The 17,001-nt window shown below is 48.6% G+C and overlaps 1 protein-coding gene across 8 annotated transcripts in view; it reads left to right on the top strand.

Moving 5' to 3' along the window:
* The window catches only part of BAHCC1 (BAH domain and coiled-coil containing 1), a 118,721-nt gene that overhangs the window by 71,082 nt on the left and 30,638 nt on the right, over positions 1–17,001 (top strand). For 6 of the 8 annotated variants that reach the window (XM_048492184.1, XM_048492185.1, XM_048492183.1 and 3 more), the window contains exons 3-10: positions 2,849–3,028; positions 7,462–7,584; positions 8,000–9,682; positions 10,131–10,236; positions 10,908–11,116; positions 12,289–12,447; positions 12,636–12,844; positions 15,664–15,979. In XM_048492184.1, coding sequence (XP_048348141.1) covers positions 2,849–3,028; positions 7,462–7,584; positions 8,000–9,682; positions 10,131–10,236; positions 10,908–11,116; positions 12,289–12,447; positions 12,636–12,844; positions 15,664–15,979 — 2,985 coding nt within the window. The remainder of the gene's footprint in view (positions 1–2,848; positions 3,029–7,461; positions 7,585–7,999; positions 9,683–10,130; positions 10,237–10,907; positions 11,117–12,288; positions 12,448–12,635; positions 12,845–15,663; positions 15,980–17,001) is intronic. The other 2 variants (XM_048492188.1, XM_048492189.1) reach the window with 2 other exon arrangements.

Below are 17,001 nucleotides of genomic sequence, written 5' to 3'. Positions count from 1 at the left end.
GGCAGCTGGCCAGAGGATAAATGCACTACTCCTATATGGAGACTGCTTGTTTGAAGAGCATCAGAACCAGCTTTCAAATATCTAGTTCAGTGTTGCCAGCCTGGGGTACATGTAACCCCCAGGGGTATATGCCAGGGTGTTTGGGGATTTGTAAAATAATATGTAATGGGTTTGCTAATGTGGGGGTACCATTTTAGGGAAGTGAGTTGCCAAGGGGTGTGTGAGTGAAAAAAAGGCTGGGAATCACTGATCTAGTTAATATAATTGCAGGAGTGGCTTGGCTTTGCTGCCCTGGGCAAATGGGTTGAAGGTCTGTGGGCAATATCATGGCCCTGCAAAATCAAGTAGGGGTCACAGGGAAAATCCAGTTATGAACCAAGCAGGAGACTTGCAATCAATTCAGTAGTCTGCTTGGTGATACAAAATACTGGAGGAGAGGTCCTGCTGGTTATTGTGATGCATGTGCATAGTGTAGTATATTTTAGAACCAGTATGGTATCATGGTTAGAGTGTTAGACTAGGAGACCTAGGCTCAGATCCCCAGTCTCTAGGGTTGCCAGGTAACTCCTGGCAACCAGCTGGGGTGAGGAGAGAACATAAGAACATAAGAAAGAGGCTGCTGGATCAGACCAGAGTCCATCTGTCCACACTCTGCTACTCGCAGTGGCCGACCAGGTGCCTTTGGGAGCTCACATGCAGGATGCGAAAGCAATGGCCTTCTGCTGCTGCTGCTGCTGCTGCTGAGCACCTGGTCTGCTAAGGCATTTGCAATCTCAGATCAAGGAGGATCAAAATTGGTAGCCATAAATCGACTTCTCCTCCATAAATCTGTCCAAGCCCCTTTTAAAACTATCCGGGTTAGCAGCCATCACCACCTCCTGTGGCAGCATATTCCAAACACCAATCACGTGTTGTGTGTAGTGATATAATTTCTGGCATGCACCGTAAATGGCATCATTGTGTCACCAATGACTATGGGAACTTTCTGGTATTTGGGCAAAACTCCACGGTAGAATCATTTCTACCTCAGAGTTTTGCCTAAATACCAGAGTGTCTCCGCAGCAACTCAATGATGTCAGTTCCAATGCATGTGTTTCAGATGCCAGAAGCCTTGGAGTAAGTTTATTGCCCTAACCGAAGTTCCCCCACTGGCTGGCTGAATGGAGCTGGGTGCGGGATGCTAAAGCGCAGGATCCCCTGCTACCATCAGGGGGTTGGCAGCCCTACCACTTTACAATGGAAGCTTGCTGGTGATCTCGGGTCAGTTACGTACATACAGGGTTGTTGTAAGGATAAAATGGGGGAGATGTGAATGTTTTGGGGTCCCCCCCTGAGAACAGAATAAATTAAGTCAAACTAAATAATAATATATTGGATATGCAGCCCCTATTTTTGCTAGTGATTTCTGAAAGTTTCATAGTTGAGCACAAGTGATAATCCCAGTCGTTTCACACGGGGTGCCTTTCTTATATAAACTATTCTGGAGATGGAAGTCAAATAACTTGCCAGTAGCCCAGTGTTCTGTGAGTTGTGCTCATTTACTCAGAGCTTGCACTATCTTGTGGAAACTACTAGTAGATGAGCTGATGCACAACTGCTGACATGGTCACAAAGATGTGTGTTTCTGTGCATTCATTTAGGACAGTGGTTCTCAATCTTCCTAGTGCCGCGACCCTTTAATACAATTCCTCATGTTGTGGTGACCCCCAACCAGAGGTGGAATCCAGCAGGTTCTCACAGGTTCCCAAAGTAGGTTACTAATTATTTGTGTGTGCCGAGAGGGGGTTACTAATTGGTGATTTTGCCACGTGATTTTTTCCTTAGTTACGCCCCTCCTCTCTGCAGTAGCACGCAGAACTTGAAGCAGTCTAGCAGGAGGTGCACCGGCATGCGTGGCAGCCTGCGCCTGCGTGCATTCGTTTTCCGCTCAAGGACCGGCACAGCGGCTGCGTCCTTGCCACAGCACCGCCCAGGAATGCCCCACCCCCAGAATGCCCGCCCCCGTCATGCCCCACCCAGCCCCATTGACGCTACTCCACAGTTTGAATCCCACCACCATGGGAACCTGTTACTAAAATTTTTGGATCCCACCACTGCCCCCAACCCTAACATTTATCCATTTTACAGATGGAGAACACTGATGCAGAGAGTTTTAGGTGACCCTTGTGAAAGGGTCGTTCGACCCCCAAAGGAGTCCCGACCCATAGGTTGAGAACCACTGATTTAGGAAATCTATGGGCTGCTTCTGATGGCTTACAAAGTCTTCATTTGTTGCTCAGTTGCTACAGTTTCTAGAGGCGCAAGGTTTCTATGATTCTTAGGTATCCACCAGCCCTTGCTTGCTTACAGGTACTGTGCTAAGAAAACATACCAAATTTTGTGACTTCCAAAGGACTTCTAGAGGGTTTACTTAAATGTCAACTTCTTCCCTGATGTAGGCTGCAGGTAGATAATAAGTGCCCACCGAGGCTGCCAGACTGAGTGGGAAACTGCGTGCATTCAGACATTGAGATAAGCCACAGTAGGGGGAGGCCACGCAGCTGCTAAAATGTTCTTTTCTCTCTGCAAGCTTATTGCTGGGACAAGTAGATTAATAAACTTGAGTTTTTTAAAAAATTAATTAATCATGTATAAAGCTTATTCCCAGAATATACTGTTATGCATTTTATTTTGCCAAGTAGCATAATGTGCCCTGAGCAGTGTAACCAGCCTAAATTAAATAATTAAGTGTTCACCACTGAGGGGAGGGCGCTGAGCTTGGTGCTTTCCATCTGTATGCTGACTTTCTTCCTTCCTTTTCTCCCCCGCCCCCTTCTCTCTCTCTCTCCTCTCTCTCTTATGCCCTCAGCAGGAAGCGGGTTGATGGGAAACTCACCTGCCTCACCCTTTATGGGCAGTTTCCTGAGCAGCAGCTTGGGCTCAACAGCACCCCCACACCCCACAGGCCCTGCGTCATCCCCATCAGAGCCAGCCTTCCGTGGCCCCCACTCCGGCACCTCCCAGATCTGGTTCTCGCACTCCCATGAAGGTAAAGAGGTTTGGTGGAGGCACTGATGCTGCCTTGGTGAGAGAACAATTGCCAGATGTAAAGGGTATTTTCTAGAAACAACATGGTAAATGCTCCAGAGGGACTGTGAAATGTTCAGGTTTTGTTCGTATTCTGGGCTCTGCCTGCCATTCCAAATTATGCATCAAATGAGCCAAACTTCTGGATTGCTGACACTCTTCTGTCACTTTAAATTATGCAAATCAGTAAAGACATTCAAATGTGCTTAATTTGCATAAATGTGTTAAGTATGTATGTGTGCATATATGTGCATGTGTAGAATTTGCAAAACTGTTAACGTGCTGTGCCAGCGGACTGGTCCGGGTACACGAAAATCATTTAGAGACAGCATAGCTTGGTGTTAAAGGAAGGAGGGATTCTTTGGCAGAAACTCCACCTCTTAGAATGCTGGAGCCTTTTGAAGATGCCACCTCACAATTTTTTGGTACACATCATCTCAGTATTCTTTGCCAGATTCCAAACATGTGGAATCACAGAAGACAAATTAACCCTGACTAAGCAGATTCCCCCATGCTCTTGGACAAGAACAGGCCACGAAAACTTACCTCATTAGTGTTCTGAACTTAGTTTCAAACAACTCCACCCACACGCCTAGGAAGGAGGGGGCAGAGAACTTTTCCAGAGGGGAAGATTGTCGAGTACAGAGGAGTCAACCTAACAAGCCTCCAGCATTTGAGACTCTGGTGGGGGGTGAACATGTGGAAGAATTTGATGGGGCAGGATGGAGGCTTTGGGTGGGAACAAAGTTAGAGAGGAATAGTTTTCTCCCTCCCCACCCTTTACAGCATGTAGACATTAAAGGACAGGCTGAAAAAAGGCTCCCTACTTGAGGTCACTGCTATGATGGCTGTTTATTTCTGCATCCCCTGTCCACAAATTACAAAATGACTCTTATCTATATTGTTCCACCTAATGTAGCGCAGAGGTGGGGGCATTTTCCTATCTTCAGAGGTAAGCCAAAAGGGATCAGTGGGAAGACAGGCGTTTCATCTTCTCCATTAAGGCCCCTTTCCCTTTCTTTTTGGCTTCCAGAAATCCTCTAACTCCCCCCACGTCCTGAATTTCTCACAAAAGGATATGGAGCAGTATTTCTCCACAATTCTGACCAATGCAAGGCATCTAGGTGTCTCCTCCTCTCCTACCCCTGCTTTGTCACTATTCCTCACTCCCTTCTCCAGACCTCCAGGTATCTTCATCCTGAACTTTCCCTCAATCTGCAAATGAAATCACCCTTTTGTGCCAGTCTCAGCTGGTGGATACAAATGGAACTATGGTCTATGCCTTCCATCCATAATATTCACCTGTAACAGGTACCCACAACAGTGCCAAGCCCATGGGCTCCCAAATGGCAGTTCTTCTTGATCCCCATAGGGCAGTGATGGTGAACCTTTTTGAGACCGAGTGCCCAAACTGCAACCCAAAACCCACTTATTTATCGCAAAGTGCCGACACGGCAATTTAACCTGAATACTGAGGTTTCAGTTTAGAAAAAACGGTTGGCTCCAAGGCACGCATTACTCGGGAATAAGCTTGGTGGTAGTCAGTGGCTTTGCTTTGAAGCAACCGTGCAACGCTTTGAATGGGTGAATCACGACCCTAGGAGGGTTTAGAAGCAAGCCCCATTGCCAGCAACCGAGCTTACTCCCAGGTAAAGGATTGCACTTTAGTTCTTCCCATGAAAATCAGTGGGGTTTAACAGCACTTAACAGGGTTACCTACACGTCGTGCCCAGCGGCCCAGGCCAGCCTAGATGTGTGTTTTGGGGGAGGATTTTCTGCCCCCCCCACATGATGAACTCTGTGTGCGCGTGCCCACAGAGAAGGCTCTGTGCCACCTCTGGCACCCATGCCATAGGTTCGCCACCACTGCCATAGGGTCTATTCCTGGCCTCCACAACTATGCTGTGTTGCTGACTGTACAGCCTTTCCCCTCCAACTGTTCCAGCTCTTCAGAGCACGCTCTCTCTCTTGCTCTCGCTCTCTCTCCCCGTCTCTCACTTTCTCTCTCCCTCATGTGCTCTCCCTCTCTCTCTTGTGGTGACTGGCTGTTGTGGTGCCCTTCCCCCCCCCCATCTCCTCCCCTCCATGCGAGATGCAGAAAGTTAAAAGTGTGTGCGGCAAGGTGCTACTGGCACAGTGCCCTGGCAGCCAGCCCGACTGCTAGTTTGAACGGCTGCCAGCTGGCTTCCGGCACTCCGGGGCTGCTGGGGGCGGGGTGCAGGCAACGCTGTCGGCATCATGCTGACGGGCGGCCTGTCCGGGTGGAGTGGCGGGGGGCAAGGCTGAAAGTCCTGGTGTGCGGCTGACTAGGAGATTAGTTGGACAGACACAGGGTGGGCTGGCTTCCTCCCCCTGTGAGGAACCCTAGAGAGGAGTCAAATGCTTAATAGGAACACTCTGAAGGAGAGAGCTTTGTGACCGGCCTGACACTAGGCTGTTTAGTCCTACCTCTGTGAAGCTGTGAGTCACCAGGGTGGAAAAATTTTGTCTTTGGATTCAACTATGTTTGAAGAGGTGTCAGTCAGGATCTTTGGGCTAGATCTATTATTATTATTAGTCATCTGTATTGTGCAAACATATTTATGTTTTTGCTTTTCCTGTGCAAAGTGTTTCCCCTTTCTATTTTTAAGTTTACAATTGTGCTAGGAGGAGGAGCATGTAACTAGTCAGTTAGACATGCTGAAAACAAAACCCACAACTACCCTGGACTGCTAGATGCACATATTTATTGTACTCAGAACCCTACTCTGGTCTATTCAATGGTGCTTACTTCTAGGAAAGGGTTCATAGCATAATGTTGTACGTTTGTTAGCTTAATCTTACCAAAATTATCCTGTTTTTCTTTTAAACCAAACTGATAAGTTCCTTTTAAGTTTGAGCAAAAGGCCCTGTTGGTTTTTGAAGTAGTATAGCAAACATTTCTGTATCTTTGGTTCTGGGCTTCAGCCCTTCCTTTAAATGCACATTTCTTTTGCAAACCTTTGTACAACAGGTCATTAATTCATCTTCCTTTACAAGTGAGGGAGCTAGGGTTGACCTGCTCAAGAGGAACCATAACAATGAGAACTTCCTCTGAGATAACGTAGGGACTACATGGTAAAGTGTGAAATTGCCCCAAAGCGTCAAAACGGAGCTAGCTTTTTCAAGGCCCCAATTGGGCCAATTCGGTAATGCTCACCTTGGCTCCAATCAAAATTCCTGCCTTTCCCCTTCTTTCCTCCTTGTTAAAACTCGGAACTCTGTTGTTCCAGATCAGACTGAAGAGTTCAGGGACAGCTTCTCCTGGTTAACTTCTCCTTGTTAAAACTCTTAGCGGTGGCATTTGACACTTGACCAAGATGCAGACTGGCAGGAAGCCAGAGGTTACAATCCCGGCAAAGACTGTAAAGTCAGCACCTGTGTGTATTTCGTGCACATGTGGTAGTTAATCTGCACAGGCACAGAATTGAATATATTGTGTAGCTTCAGGTGATTCACAGTCTCCAGAGTCTTAGCTTGTATGTTAATATTTTAAAGAAACCAAGTTTGTACCCTGCAGAAAACAACAGAACAGGATTGAGAAAAGGACTTAACAGTGGTCAGAGTACAGATCTTCAAATCACTGTACAGCTCTTTATGTCTTCGTTGTACTATGGATTGCCAACCTGCAATCCGAGTTATTTTTCTCTCTGTCTTTGCCAAAATATTCAAAATTCCTCAAAGACTTGAAGTGTGCAAGCAGAATATGTCATTGAACAGCATGCAAAATGTATGCACATGTGTTTGATTTGCAAACTTTATTTTGATTGCAAAATTCTAGCCACCTTGCTGCAGAATTTGGATTTATTTTCTTTTTAAAATTTAGACATCTAGCCTTGGTAAATTACAGCCATTTCCTCTGTGGCACGGCTGCTTCTACAAAATAGGCAGAGGTTTATACTTTTTACTTTGCAATTAATATTCAAGGCATCCATGCTTTGCCTAGTGAAGAATTCAGTGATCTACGTACATTGGAATTGTCTTCTGCTGTAGTAATTTGGTGTGTTATTGTTCTTGATGTACCCCCCCCCCCTTTGTTTTTGCCTTATTTCAACTCCCTTTGCCAGGTGTTCCCTAGAAGTGTCTTATACCATCAGACGAGTTCTTTGACCTAGTGGAAGCAACTTGGAAATACCCTTTTCCTGAGGAACCCTAGCTGCTTTGAAACCCAGTAATTTCCATCTGTGGGCACTGGGTGGCTCTTAATACAGCCATGGCAAAAAGTCTGATTTAACAAAGGTTTTGAATTTCCCCTTGGCAGTCTTGTTTAGACATATGCGTTGAGACAGGTCAGACGAAAGGCCCAGCCAATGACTTTGCTTCTTGGCCATTATATTGTGACATTGGCATTTCATTCCTCACTGCCTCTTGTTTTAGCTCCAGGTTACCCGAGGTTCTCTGGGAGCTTAGCATCCACTTTTCTTCCTATGAGCCACTTGGATCACCATGGAAACAGCAATGTCCTGTATGGTCAGCACCGTTTCTATGAAAGCCAGAAAGGCAAGTGTTGGGGCTTGGTCAGAAAGGGGGGAATGTGCATGGCCTCAAGGGAAAGGAGAAGCACAGTGGAATCGACCTCTCATCAAGGGCACAAACTGAGTGGACAATTGAAAGGAGGAGAAGAGAGGGGAAAGAGAAAGAAATTATCTGTCTCCATTTAAGCACTCAGGATTCAGTACCTGTTGCTAATTCTCCCTCCTGCCGCATCCTCCAGGTGTGAAGCAGGCGTATACTGTTTCATCCTCTGCTTGCCAAGCGGCATAATTCTTGAAAGGTGGAAACTGTAGTATGCTGGCAGGAAGAGGTTTTAAAGCAGAGGGAGACAAACTAGATCAGTCGTTTGGGCTGCAACAGGGTGGTTGTATAGGATGCTGTCTTTACAAGGCAAATTCTAATCACTTCTTGGTTTCCACAGACAATTTCTATCTACGGAATCTGCCAGCTCAGCCCACCCTGCTGTCAACCAATCACAACTTCCCCAGCATTGCCCGGGCAGCGCCTGGCCACCCTATTGGCTCCTGCAGCCGAGACCGAGAGGCTGGCCACGGACAAAAGTGCCACAAAGACTATGAGCGCTTTGTGCTGACAAAAGACAAAGGGGCCAAGGGAGAAGCCAAGGAACGGCCGGCGGACGAGGAGGCCAAGGAGCGGCACAAAGTGGTGATGCCTATGACACCTGACGGGAACTGCAAGGAGGGGCCTCCTCAGAGGGGCTCTTGCGACAACCGCCCCAAACACCTGCCCTCCTGCCTGCTGAGCACCAAGGTGCTGAATGGCGAGTCGGGAAAAGCTGTGCTCCCCAGCTGTGGCGGCGGCATCTTGCCACGCCACGCTGGCATCCAGAGCCGTTGTGCCAAGGAACTCAGCCACCACGAGCCTCCCCAATCCTACAGCGAGTGCCTGGAGCGGCGGCAGATGCTGCACCACTCAGTCTCCTACACTGTCCCTTCTAGTCTGCCCACTGGGCCCCCAGCCCTGAGCACATCAGCCGGCAGCTTTCCCTGCCTGCAGCTGCATTCCAGTCCAGATGGGATGTGCCCTCTGCAGGATAAGGCCAGCCGGGAACTACGGATCAGCGGGGCCACCTTTGTGCCTTCTGTAGGGCACTTGACTGATAAGAGCCGCTCCTTCCAGGTGCCGTCTGAGCCCTGTGAGGGCAAGGAGCGCCCCCACAACATGGGCCCAGAGCACCCGTCCGCATACGGAAACCACCCTTTCTCTCACCTCAAAGCAGAGGGCAAAGTCGAGCGGCGGCTGGAGTGGTCCCAGAACTCCAACCCCCGCCTCAAAGGCCTAGAGTACCTGAACAACGCTGGCTCGGACGGCCATTTTGGCGGCTTGCCCCACCAACCTAAGAGTGGGCACTTCGAGATGGTGCCACCTCAGGATTGTGCTCGGCCCAGCCCTCAGGAGACATTGTGCAAACTCAGCCAGTCCTGCTGCACTTTAGACAAGGCCCCCAAGGAGCCGCCAACACCCAGCACCCAGAAAGTGGCTCGAATCCGCCACCAGCAGCACTTGCAGCCAGAGATGGAGCAGGTGGGCAGCCATGCAGAGTCCAAGCGCAAATCGATGGAGCTGAGCTCTCTGGGCTACAATGGACCACACTTGCCCCCATGGCCGGTTCAGGGCCAGGGCCCTCCCTTGTCCATGGCAGAGGAGAGGAAGAGCTCCTACTTGGACCCCTTTAGCAGCAGCCTACAGCAGGCTGCCCTCATGACGCAGGGTTCGGTGCTGAGCCAGGAAATGCAGACTCCCCCAGACGAAGTGTCGGCCATGAAAAACCTGCTGAAATACAGCAACCAAGCACTTATTGTGGGTCAGAAAGCTCCTTTTGTGGGCCTGGGCAGTCTCAAGGGCAGCTGTGCCCATCAGGATGGGGGCAAGTTCCTGGGGGCCAAAGCACAGCAAGAGCTGGAACGTCCAGACTGTGCCCGCAGTAGGGATCACGAGCTGGGCCATGGTGACGGCGAGGTGCGTCAGCCTCCCGTGGGCATCGCTGTGGCCGTGGCACGCCAGAAGGACACGCTGAGCCGGCCTGAGCCGGCCTATGGATCTAGCTCCAGTCGTCAAGGCCGGGCTGCCATGGGCCTCAAAGGTGAGCTTGACAGTGTGAAATGGTAAACAGCAGAGAAGGTTGAACTCTGTACAGATTTGACAGTGTTGCTCTCCAGTCACCATCTTCTTGCTTCTCCCCTTAAGCATCATGCCCTTCTCTCCAGCCTTGGTCTGTAGACCCTGCTCACCAAACCCTGGCTTCTTTTTCTCGCAGCCAAGGCCTCTTTGCAGACCTTGATCCCTGAGCTGCGTTCTTACAAATCTTCTAAAGTCCCTCACTTGGAGCCCTTTCTTCAAGGGTTTCTTCAAGGCGCCAATCCCACTTTTGGTGCATGGTGTGGGAGATGAATGTCAAAGTATTTGACTGTGACCTGTTTCCCAGTTTCTTCCAGTTCCCCACTCCTCTCCCCAGAAGAAAAGGAAGTCCCTATGTGCTGTGACCCCTAGGGAGCATTGCTAATTTTGCTTTCTGTTTCTTTCCTACACAGCTGGTGCAGCACGCCCTGTGCACGTCATTGACCTGGATGCGGAGGAAGAACGGAGCCGGTTGTGTGAGGAGCGTCTAGGGATTGCCGGGAGAGACCTTCTGCTCCAGTAAGGGCTCAGACCAACCACAGGGCTGGGGCATGAAAGATTGTTGAGCTGCTGATGGATATTATAAGGTTGGGATATTATTATTGTGCCTCTAGAAGGCATTGAGCAATGCTCATATTGCACTGGGGCAAAACGTTTTTTGCTGTCTGTCTTGGTGCTATTTATCAAGGAGTGGTAGGGGATTTCTCATCCAGTGCTCTGACATCAGCCCAAGGATTGAAGAAGAAGAAAAAGAAGAGTTTGGATTTATATCCCCCTTTTCTCTCCTGTAAGGAGACTCAAAGGGGCTTACAATCTCCTTTCCTTTCCCTGCTCCCCAACAAACACCCTGTGAGGTGGGTGGGGCTGAGAGAGCTCCAAAGAACTGTGACTAGCCCAAGATCACCCAGCTGGCATGTGTTGGCGTGCACAAGCTAATCTGGTTCACCAGATAAGCCTCCACAGCTCAAGTGGCAGAGCAGGGAATCAAACCCGGTTCTCCAGATTAGAGTGCACCTGCTCTTTACCACTACACCACGCTGGTGTTCATGTGAGAGCGAGGCTGTCACTATCAAACTGTGAGGATTAAAGGCCTTAAGATTTTCTGATGACCGGTTTTATAGCCAGGGCTGGAGTTATCACTCTATTTCAGTTGACCTGTCTTTGCTTTGTCTGTTTTTTTTGTCTAATAGGGATAACAAGGATCTAGTGGAGTTTGCCCGCATCCACCCATCAAGCAGCTGCCCTGGAGATCTGACCTCCCACCTGATGATTGCAGGCAGTTCATCATTGCAGGCCAGCCAGTTGGGAGGAGACCCAGCTGCCCACGCCCATCCAGCTCATACACATTGGTTGCCCCGGACACGGAGCCCTTCACTTTGGATGGGTGGACACTCGTACGGTCAGTACTGCTTTCGCTAGAAGTGCATTGCGCAGTCTGTAACTAAACTTCACACACACACACACACACACACACACACACACACACACACACACACACACACACACACACACCTTCAATCTGCAACTGTCTAGCCTTGATTGTTTAGCACATAGGTGTCAAACTCAGGCCCTCCAGGTATTCATGGACTACAATTCCCATCAGCCTATGCCAGCAGGGCCAATTGGCCATGCTAGCAGGGGCTGCTGGGAATGGTAGTCCATGAACATCTGGAGGGCCTGACACAGTTTCAGCTTTCCATTCTTCCTTGATAATTCCACCTGGTTTTTAGCTCTTGCCATTTGTTGTTCTATCAGTTTTGCTTGGCAACTCCACTGCTATTGTATCTGGCCCATCCTTTAAGTGAGCAGCGATTCAATTGCTGCTTGGTCCAAAGGGGACGCTCATGCTCCCCAGAAATACTGCCAACGCTCAGGGTTGCTTCACACATTTCCACATGGAAAGTGAAAGATAGCATGCCGTGTACCTGCCAATCATCACATATGGCTGTCTGTCATCACTGGGGAGTCGCCATGGTTCAGTGGCAGAGTATTTGCTCAGCGCGAAGAAAGTCCCAGGTTCAGTCCCTGGCATCTCCAGATAAAGGATCAGTCAGGTGATGTAAAAAGTCTTATCTGAGATGCTGGAGAGCGGCTGGCAGTCTGAGTAGGCAATCGTGACTTCGATGGACTTTGATGGTTCTGATTCAGTGTAAGGCAGCCTCTTGTGGTCCAGCATAGGCAACAGAAACTTCCACTTCCTGTGGCAGGACCTACCTGCCATAGGAGGAGGTCTGCAGTCTGAGCAAAAATGGATTCCAGTCAACCCTAGGGTTTGACCCTCACACCACCACTAATCGCCAGAGACATGACTAATTTTCTGCATGGGTATTACCTCTGTGTTCCAGAAATATATTCATGACATCATATCTGAGGAACAAAATGTCTGTCCGTTTTGCCACCTATGTTCATTGCATTGACTTGACATGTGGAATGGCTATCTCGAGGAAGGCCAAAATGGCAAAGTCTGCTCTTGTGATACTGGCTGTTCTCCTTGGGGGAATAAGAGATTGCTGTGGAAGTGGGTTGAGCTTCTTCACTAAATCTGGTGTGTTTTCCCCCCTCCCACTCCAGGCATAGGGCATCCTGCTTTACATCAGAACTTGCCACCTGGCTTCCCAGCCTCTATGCCCAGTGCCATGCAACCAGTCTTCCCGCTATCGCAGGAACCGCCTGCTCAACTAGTCATCCTACCATCTGAGCCTCCAGCCCATGGTGCCCCCCACACACTGGGTAAGTAGCAGCTCGAAAGGGATCGGCTAGTAAATCTCACTTCTGTTGATTACTAACTAGTGTGGGGGATAAGGTGGTACTGATAAGAGCAGATAGGTGTGATCCTTTTGGTTTCCAGATCAGGAAGGACTGTTTCAGGTGGACTGCCACTCTTTGGCTCTCTAATTGACCTACCTGTCTCCCAGCAGCTGAGGTGATGGATCAGGCATCTATGTGGCCACCCATGTATCCTAGCCGGGGGCCTGGATCTCATCTGCAGCACACAGGCCAGCTCCCAGTCTACTCACGGTCGCAGTTCCTTCGTCAGCAAGAACTCTATGCCCTGCAGCAGCAACAACAACAGCAGCAACAGCGTGCAGCACAGGCACTGGAAGTACAGCGGCACACAAACAGCCAGGTAAGTGAGTCAAGAGATACACCTCTTCCATTGTGGGGCTGGAGAAAGCAGAGAATCTCTTGCTTAGAAACCTTCCCCTCCCCCCCTTCTCTGGAGAGTATGGAAAATGAGAATGGATCAAATGGTCATTTAATCTTGCTCCCTGCTGAAAATCCCTGAACCACCATCTCTGTAACCTTTTTGAATAAAGGTCAGTTCAGACAGTCCAGAATAGAGGGTTAGTCAGTCTCTCTCTCTTTCTCTCTCTCACACACAAAATGTTGCAGAAAGGTGGCAGCACAGCAAATATCTACAGATGACTGTCCTCAGTAAGTCAAAACACACAGGCTCATTACCCATGGAATGCTTACCTTGGGGCTCTTCTCTGCACACTGGGCTTTCAGAAGTTCCTCCTGGCGTTTCTCTGTTTACACATGAAGAGCCAGCCCAGTGCCTGCCCCGCAGCTGCTTGCTGTGGTTCAAATGGGCTCTGGTTCTTCCAGTTCTCTTAACTCCGCCCATCAGCAGCTTTGAAGGCACAGATCTCATCACTTGGGGGAGTCTCAACACTAGAGTTGATATTCTCCCCCCCCCCCCCGCCCCTCTCTTGCTGCTGCTAAGGAAAGAGAAGTGAAGAGAGAGGCTTGTCTTCATTCCTTTCCCCTCAGCAGACCCTCCCAACTCCAGGAAACCGGATTCATAGTATCACAGGACTTTTTTTTGCTGAGATTTTCCTTTTCTGTGCTGCTCATTTCCCTAAATTGCCTTTGACTATGTGCATCACTCATGAAAGTTTATGCCCTTGTTAGAAAACAGCCAGGTCCGTTCCAGTTAGGCTTGGGCCTGCCTTGCTGCCAGCTGTCCTCCCCTTCACATGAGCAAGTACACAGGCATGTATTTCTGCTCTTTCCCCAGTGAATAAGTAGAGGCTGTTATAAAAGTGGGGCCTTGAAGAGAACATTCCATACTTGTGTAAACTGCTCTTCCTTTGCAAAAGCCATATCGATGCATCAATACAATCATTTAGAGAAGCGGGAAGGAGTCAGCAAGAGGGAGGAGGATTGGAGCAAAGCTGTGCTTGCTGGCAAATCTGTCCCGCTCTGGTTGCAAAGCAAAATTAAGTTCATGCTCTAAGTGGTCTTGCCACGGGGAGAATAGAAAGTGAAAGCAGGGCTTGAGGAAATTTGTCTGAACAAGAAATCTTGTGGTGACGCACATTTGCCCCCATCGTACAGCAGATGCCTTGTGCGTAATTGGCCACATGGTGATTCAAAACAAAACAATCCATACTTGATGGGACCTGGCTGAGCATGTCATGTATATTCAAACTTAATGACAGCAAAACCTAGCCACAGTGTCATCTGAAAGGAAATGGAATTGTATATAATTCCATGCTACTCACCATCCTGGTTTGTGTCCTACCATCATCTGCTGACAGAAGTGTCTTCTGTTAGCAAAGAAGAGTGTTGATTTCTGCTACCCTCTCACTTTGTCTTGGTACTTTTTCTGTGGGCTCTCTGATTCTCAAGAGCAGATTTTGTGGAGGTGGGGGGGCTGATGGAGTGGGCTACAATGGAGGGGGAGGCAGGAAGTTCCGTTCCGTGAGCTTTGTGCAGCAAGATCTCTCTCTAGCTGTATTCATTTTTGCTATCCTAGAGTATAGGTGTCAAACTCGCGGCCCTCCAGATGTTATGGACTACAGTTCCCATCATTCCCTGCCAGCACCATGCTGGAGGGCCGCGAGTTTGACATCTGTGTCCTAGAGAAATAGTGGTGGTCAGGGAAATTTTGGGAAATAACAGCACTCATCCTTGTTCCAAAGGGGCGTGATTAGTATTTTGAAAGCATGGGGGGGGGGGCAGGGGGGCGATACTATTATTTTGGGTTTGGGTTTCAGCTTTTCTTGGAGCTCAACTTTCCCAAAGATGAATTTCTACAACTTTAAAGCGGGGCTTGAAAGAATGGAAGAAATGGCTGGAAAATACTTGGAAACAAGGTTGAATAAGGGCCAAACTACAAGGGACATAGATCACAGATCTATTTAAAAACCATTTCTAGTTTTTTTTTAAAAAAAGAATTGCTGTGAGGCCTCAATCCAGATCAAACGTGGGGTATGGTGGCCCCAGGAGCTCTTGTTCCCCCCACCCCCAAAAAACTTTTCAAGTGCCAAAAGGCAGCGGACAAGCACATGGAGTTGCCATACTGCACACCTGATCTGGATCGGGGGCTCAGTGCAATTTTTAAAACACTGCAAAATAGTGTCAGAGGGCATGGGATGGACCTGTGCACTCTGTTATTTGTAGTTTGCCTCTAAGATTTGCATTGGTCAGGGAAATGAGTTTTTGTACCTGCAGAGATCTTTGTGCTTTTGGTGCATAGCAAACTTGGCAAATTAGACATAATTTCCAGAATTCATACAAGCTGCATAATTCATAATTTCTTTCTCGGTTCTAAATTTTGTTTCAAAATTTGGCGTCAGCGTTTTCATAAGCACATAAAGCACTCTCAACCCTGAGTGAAAATCACAAGATCACATCCAACTCTTTTTTCAAACCAGGGCGGTGGTTGTTGTTCCTGTCTGCTCTCCAAGGGGATATAGCTCAAACAAATGGCCACCTACTCAGTCTGAGCATGGGATCAGGGGTGAGGTATGTTTCAGAGCTGGTGGGTAGAAACAGACACAGGAAGAGGTGAGGACATGGCAGGGATATACAGAGATGTTTATCGGTCCCTTATATAGAACATCAGAGTGCACAGAAGCTCCAAATAGTTTTACAGACGCTGGCTTAACTGGCTTTCATGAGCCATCATCAACCTTCTTTTTTCTCTCCTCTTTTCAGCGGAAGCCTGAAGAGCCGCCCTCTGAGCTGGAGATGCCAGGCCCCGAGAAGCCACTCAAACCATCCCACAAAGCTGTTGCCTTAGATGCTCCCCCAAAGGGCCTGTCCCCAACAGCTGCCTGCTCAGCCAAGCTCGCCCCGTGCTGCCACCCACCCAAATGCCCCGTCCCCTGCACTTTACCTGTCTGTCCTGCTGTGGTTCCCCGCTCGCCAGCTGTGAGTCCAGTGCCCTCACAGAGCTCCGCTGGTCCCGAGGCTGAGGACAAGCAGCCTGAGGGGCAGCCAGCCCAGGCTTATCCCAAGTCACTGGAGCCAGGTAGAGATTGATCACGGACTAGGAATGCGAGGGGAGGGTCTGGGGCAAACTATATACGTGCTGCTCCATTACCTGTAAGACTTGTTAGCAAAAAAAATCCTTTTTGATGTAAGTCTTGTTACCAAGCATTTGGCATGGACTTCTTCATAAGTTTTATGATGCCATGGGTAAGAGCTGTCCTTCGGCAAAGATTTAATGTCAGCATGTAGTGCTACTTATGGCAAACACAGCCCGAATCCTATTATTCCAAATACTTGGTCATAAAAAATACATGTAATGTTATGAGAAGTGTCTGCAGAAATCTCCTACTCAGAAGAGCTTCTAGAGTCTGTGAATTGTTTCCATGACCAAGATGATAGCCTCTCTTGGTCCCTAGCAATTTTATCCTACCATGCCATACTTTTTTTTTGAGGGGTGGGGGGGCTCTTGCAGAAGGGATAACCTCAAAAGTACAAACTATGTCACTGGAATAAATTAGCAAGGGAGCATCTGTTTGTTTTGTATTTCTCTAATTTATTTACAGAATTTGGAGGCATTCACATGGCATGTATAGAGACTGGAAGAATTTGAGGTTGATCTATTGTCAAAAAGTTTTCACAGCTGGAATCAACTGGCTGTTGTGGGTTTTCTGGGCTACGTGGCCGTGGTCTGGTAGTTGTTGCTCCTAATTTTTTTTGCCTACATCTATGGCTAGCATCTTCAGAGGCATGTCACAGTAACCATGACTTGCCTCTTTGGTCGATTCCACACAGAGCAACTACAACGGGTGTAGGACGCTATGTAAACTGTTTGAGGCGGGGGACTTCACACAGGACCCGTCCCTAAAATGAGTCTGCCCCGTTACAGTTCCCTCAACCCAGGATTTTCAAAAAATCGTTAAACCAGTGATCATTTTGAAAAATCCTGGGTTGGAGCTGCTCCCGTGTGAATGGCCAGGCAGGAGGCGCTTTATTCCCCTCTTCCACTGCCCTGTCCATGGTCAAAGATAATCTGCCTGCCATCGCCCTGCCGTTGCAGGGAGA

This window comes from Sphaerodactylus townsendi, linkage group LG03 (genome assembly GCF_021028975.2).
Source record: "Sphaerodactylus townsendi isolate TG3544 linkage group LG03, MPM_Stown_v2.3, whole genome shotgun sequence".
Lineage (NCBI taxonomy): Eukaryota > Metazoa > Chordata > Lepidosauria > Squamata > Sphaerodactylidae > Sphaerodactylus > Sphaerodactylus townsendi.
The sequence above is the reverse complement of the archived record's forward strand: the minus strand, read 5'-3'. Positions and strand labels throughout refer to the sequence as shown.